At 47.3% G+C, this 5,448-nt stretch overlaps 1 protein-coding gene across 1 annotated transcript; it reads right to left on the bottom strand.

Moving 5' to 3' along the window:
- On the bottom strand, positions 1–4,702 carry LOC117092091 (zinc finger protein 587-like). The gene is given in 6 exon segments (XM_033225285.1): positions 1–388; positions 704–1,145; positions 1,454–1,911; positions 1,914–2,387; positions 4,367–4,496; positions 4,625–4,702. Coding segments are annotated over 6 exon segments (1,764 nt in total). The 3' UTR covers positions 1–206.
- Between the last annotated feature and the right edge of the window lie 746 nt (positions 4,703–5,448).

A 5,448-nucleotide genomic window follows, 5' to 3' on the forward strand; every position in this document is an offset into this window, starting at 1 on the left:
TGCAGTGAGCCAAGATGGCACCACTGCACTCCAGCCTGGGTGACAGAATGAGACTCGGTCTCAATGCGAAGTCTCTTAAGACCAAGGAGAGCAGATATTCTGAAGTTTTCCACATTGACAGCACTCAAGTCCTTTCTCCAGTATGCACTCTCCTGTGTTTAATGAGACTGGATGTTTCAGTGAAGGATTTCCCACATTCACTGCACTCATAAGGCCTTTCTCCTGTGTGAACTCTGATGATGAAGGAGGGTAGGGCTTCGCTGAAATCTTTTTCCACATTTGGTGCATTCATAAGGCCTTTCTCCAGTGTGAATTCTGCTGTGTTTAATGAGACTGGAATATTCAGCAAAGAATTTTCCACATTCACTGCACTTATAAAGCTTTTGTCGGCCGGGCGCGGTGGCTCAAGCCTGTAATCCCAGCACTTTGGGAGGCCGAGACGGGTGGATCACGAGGTCAGCAGATCGAGACCATCCTGGCTAACATGGTGAAACCCCGTCTCTACTAAAAAATACAAAAAACTAGCCGGGCGAGATGGCGGGCGCCTGTAGTCCCAGCTACTTGGGAGGCTGAGGCAGGAGAATGGCGTGAACCCGGGAGGCGGAGCTTGCAGTGAGCTGAGATCCGGCCACTGCACTCCAGCCTGGGCGGCAGAGCGAGACTCCGCCTCAAAAAAAAAAAAAAAAAAAAAAAAGCTTTTGTCCAGAATGAACTCTTTTATGAAAATGAAGCACAGAGCTGGAAAGATATGATTTCCCACATTCACTGCATTCATATGGCCTTTCTCCAGTGTGAATCCTCTGATGTATAGTCATGCTGTGCTTATTGCCAAATAATTTCCCACATACCTCACACTCATACGGCCTTTCTCCAGTGTGAACCCTCTCATGAACAAGAAGATGATACTTCCTGTTAAATAATTTCCCACATTCCCTACAATTGTAAGGTCTTTCCCCAGTGTGAAGTCTCTGGTGTTCAGTGAGGTGGGATCTGTACCTAAACAATTTTCCACACTCCTTGCGCTCTCCAGTGTGACCTCGCTGATGTTGAACGAGGTTGCCCTTCTGACCAAAAGATTTCCCACATTCTCCACACTTGTAAGGCCTTTCTCCAGTGTGAACACGCTGATGGTTAATAAAGCAGAACTTTTTTTTTTTTTTTTTGAGACGGAGTCTCGCTCTGTCGTCCAGGCTGGAGTGCAGTGGCCGGATCTCAGCTCACTGCAAGCTCCGCCTCCCGGGTTTACATCATTCTCCTGCCTCAGCCTCCCAAGTAGCTGGGACTACAGGCACCACCACCTCACCTGGCTAGTTTTTTGTATTTTTTAGTAGAGACGGGGTTTCACCGTGTTAGCCAGGATGGTCTCGATCTGCTGACCTCATCATCCACCTGTCTCGGCCTCCCAAAGTGCTGGGATTACAGGCTTCAGCGACCGCGCCTGGCCAAAGCAGAACTTCTGATGAAAAGATTTCCCACATTCCCCACAGTGATAAGCTGTCTCTCCAGTGTGACCTCGCTGATGTTGAATGAATTTACCCTTTTGACCAAAAGACTTCCCACATTCTCCACACTCATAAGGCCCTTCTCCAGTATGAACATGACGCTGATGGTTAAGGCTGTCCTTCTGACTAAAAGATTTCTCACACTCCCCACAGGGATAAGCTGTCTTTCCAGTGTGAACTCGCTGATGTTGAATGAGGCTGCTCTTTTGACTGTAAGATTTCCCACACTCTCCACACTCATAAGGTCCTTTTCCAGTGTGATCTCGCTGATGATTACTGAAGCTGACATATCTGCTAAAGGATTTTCCACAATCACTGCACACATAACATCCATCTCTAGTGAAAAGTTTCTGGTGTGGAATAGCTGAGTGTTTGGTGCTGAAGGCTTTTGTGCGTTTTCCACACCGGAATTAGTTTTTCCCTCCTGAAAGGGTGGGTCATGCTTAGTTTCACTGTCTGTCTTCTCTACAGGGTAAGCGGCTTCTTGTTGGCATAATCCTGAACTGGGCAGAACGTTCTCCCCAAACTCATGGAAGACAAATGGCTCCTGTGACACCCTGAGCTTACGTTTCTTTACAAACGATGCTTCTCTGACACTCTTTCTGCAGAATTTCTCTCCAATATGCTGCTTCTGGTGCTGATTAAGGTTTGCAGTGTCATCCAAGGTTTTTCCACATGCCCCACTCCCGTTCAGCTTCTGCTTCTGATGTGTTTCCTGGTGGTCAGCAAAGTGCAAATCATCTCCCAAGATGAGGCCACGCATTTCACAGGGGTGAGCCTTCTTAGGAGAAACAGTTGCCCTAGGAGTCGTGTTCTGAGACTCTCTTTGTACAGAAATGCTCTGCTTAGACAGTGCCTCCTTATCTTTTGATCCACACCAACAATCTGAAAGCAAGAAAATGCTGGTCAAGTGCAAAGTACCTCTGACGGGAAGGCACAGCCCACCCACAAGTACGTCTCACAAATTGAGGAATTATTCTATAGAAATATTTGCAGGAACACAATATTGGCTTCAAGTTGAAGATGGGGCTGCTGGCTGGGTGCGGTGGCTCACGCCTGTAATCCCAGCACTTCAGGAGGCCGAGGCGGGTGGATCACCTGAGGTCAGAAATTTGAGACCAGTGTGACCAACATGGCGAACCCCATCTCTACTAAATATACAAAAATTAGCTGGATGTGGTGGTGGGCGCCTGTAATACCAGCTACTCGGGAGGCTGAGGCAGGAGAAACATTTGAACCCAGGAGGTGTTCACAGTTTTGAGCCGTCATCACACCACTGCACCGTAGCCTGGATAACAGAGTGAGACTCCATCTCAAAAATAATAATAAATTAAAAAAAAAGAATGAGCTGTCTAGCATTATTGGACTGTAAAGGTCACAGAAGCCACGAGGCCTCATGATGTAAGAGCACAGGCATACATGCAACACAGGGAGTAGAGGCAGGCTCCACAGCTCCTTCCTCTAAACACAAGTTGTGCACAGGATCTTATCTCCTAATGACATGTGAGTGCTATGTAGAAGCATTATGGACTGGATGTGGTGGCTCATGCCTGTAATCCAGCACTTTGTGAGGCCAAGGCAGGCGGGTAACCTGAGGTCAGTAGTTTGAGACCAGCCTGGCTAATACGGTGAAACCCTGTGTCTACCAAAAATACAAAAATTAGCTGCACGTGGTGGCGCAGACCTGTATTCCCAGCTACTCGGGAGGCTGAGGCAGGAAAATCACTTCAACCTGGAAAGGAGAGGTTGCAGTGAGCCAAGATTGCACCTTTGCACTCCAGCTTGGGCAACAAGAGTGAAACTCCGTCTCAAAAAAAAAAAAATTACATATATATATGCATAGGTCAAGACCAAGAAAACATGAGTACAACACAGCAGAGGGTGGTCATGGATGGTTTAACAATGGGCATACACTTCCTAATACATAATTGATACACCAATATTGGTGACAACTGCAGATGAAAGCACAAGAAAAATGGGTGAGATGTGGAGTCCAGAGATGTGAATATTAGTGCTGGGGTGGATATCACAGTAGAAGTGGAAAAGTAGAGAACTAACAAGTGTGAAACTCTCAACAATGGGAAAAAAAAGAAAAATAGTGTGTGCCTACTCACACTGCAACAAAAATACTCAGCATATACAAATGGTTTCTGGTATGATTTAGATAAACCCCTGAAGTCATGCCCTCCCCCAGCATGGCACTCCTGAGGGACAGGCTCCCTTTGAGCCTATCGTGATGAGCCTGAATTGAACCGCATCTTGTGAAACATTGAGGACTCTCCATCTCACCCCCGGTACACGGGACTGGATGATATAAGCATGAAGGGAGAGACAGCAGAGATGAATAGCCAACACTAGCTCAGCACAACTAAGCACCTGACAGCCCACAGTTTACTTAGAGTAAACTAAGTATTACAAGAGAATTCCTAAGCAGGGTCTTGGAAGAACAGTCTATGGTCTATGTAAGTAGTGACAATGTCAATGAAGGCAATTCTCGGCACAGGGAGGCAGGAAGAATTGTCAGAGAGAGGAAAGAACTGTTAGTAGAATCTGGGCATACAAGAGCTACCGACTTGGACAGTCACCTGACAGCCAGAGAGCAAGCAAAGTGGATACATTAGGGTGCCTATAAGACTCCTGACTCAGACTCCTTCCCTGGGAGCCTGGAGCACAGGATGTGTTGGAGATGCTTAAGGAGAGGAAAAGGCAATACACACACCTTACTCCTACCAGCCACACAACTCACACAGAGAAGTGTAGAAGGAACCTGTGTCCAGGCTCCTTAAGTGAGAAAGACAGTCTTGTCAATGAAAAGGGGAACGGCAACACTAGCTCAGCTCACAGGGTGAGCGTGAGCAACTGACCCAGGGAGGATATAAGTGCCAGGTTCTCTAGCATCACATCACGGTACAAGCACCTCTGAACCTCACTAAGAAGACTCCATTCTTCCTGGGAAAAGTTCACAGCCACATCTTCAAAGGTCACAGTGTCCTGCTATGATAGTGACAGATGAAACCACAAACAGCCCCTCTGTTGAGGTACCCCAACCCACCTCTCCCACACAGCCACCCTTGCTCATCCTCCTCCCAAGGTCCCCAACATAGAGCTGAAACTATGTCCACTGGTGCCTTTGTCTCCTCATGGGCCCACTGGTCAACTGCCATCAGCAATAAGAAGTAGGTGGACAAATAAGCATCCATGCTGAGGTCCGGACATAAAAAGGTCCACCTCCTTCTGAATAGCGATACCCAAGCTCACATAAAGCCCAGGGCAGCTGCCTGAGCCCATCGGACAAACTCGCTCTCTAAGTATACATCATTCTTTATACTGCACAGACACATGCCCATGGCCACGCCCACCTGAGTTTTTCCCACCATCAGCCTCTCTCTGGCATCCCCACAAATAGAAGTTTGTTTTTTGGGTTTTTTTTTTTTTTTTTTTGAGACATAGTCTACCTCTCTCACCCAGGTTGGAGTGCAATGGCACGATCTTGGCTCTCTGCAGCCTCCGCCTCCCGGGTTCAAGTGATTCTCGTGTCTCAGCCTCACAAGTAGCCAGGGTTACAGCCACGTGCCACTATACCCGGCTAATTTTTGTATTTTTTTTAGTAGAGACGGGGTTTCACCATGTTGGTCAGACTGGTCTTGAACTCCTGGTCTCAACTGATCCACCCGCCATGGCCTCCGAAAGTGAGGAGATTACAGGGGTGAGCCACCACACCCAGCCCCCACAAATAAAATTATTTCACAAAATGAAGAGGGTATAATGGCCCATGACTCCCTTGGGAATATGTAATGGTTTGTTTACATAACTCTGCTGGTAGGGATGGAATTGAAACCCACTACAAAGTATAACGACCTGGAACCCTGACTCATCGCCTTGGTAAAAAGGGTTGTTAGGCTAGGATACATTATCCAAGAGAGCAGAGTGGGAATGAGATTTGTAC

This window comes from Trachypithecus francoisi, unplaced genomic scaffold (genome assembly GCF_009764315.1).
Source record: "Trachypithecus francoisi isolate TF-2019V2 unplaced genomic scaffold, Tfra_2.0 Lachesis_group12, whole genome shotgun sequence".
Lineage (NCBI taxonomy): Eukaryota > Metazoa > Chordata > Mammalia > Primates > Cercopithecidae > Trachypithecus > Trachypithecus francoisi.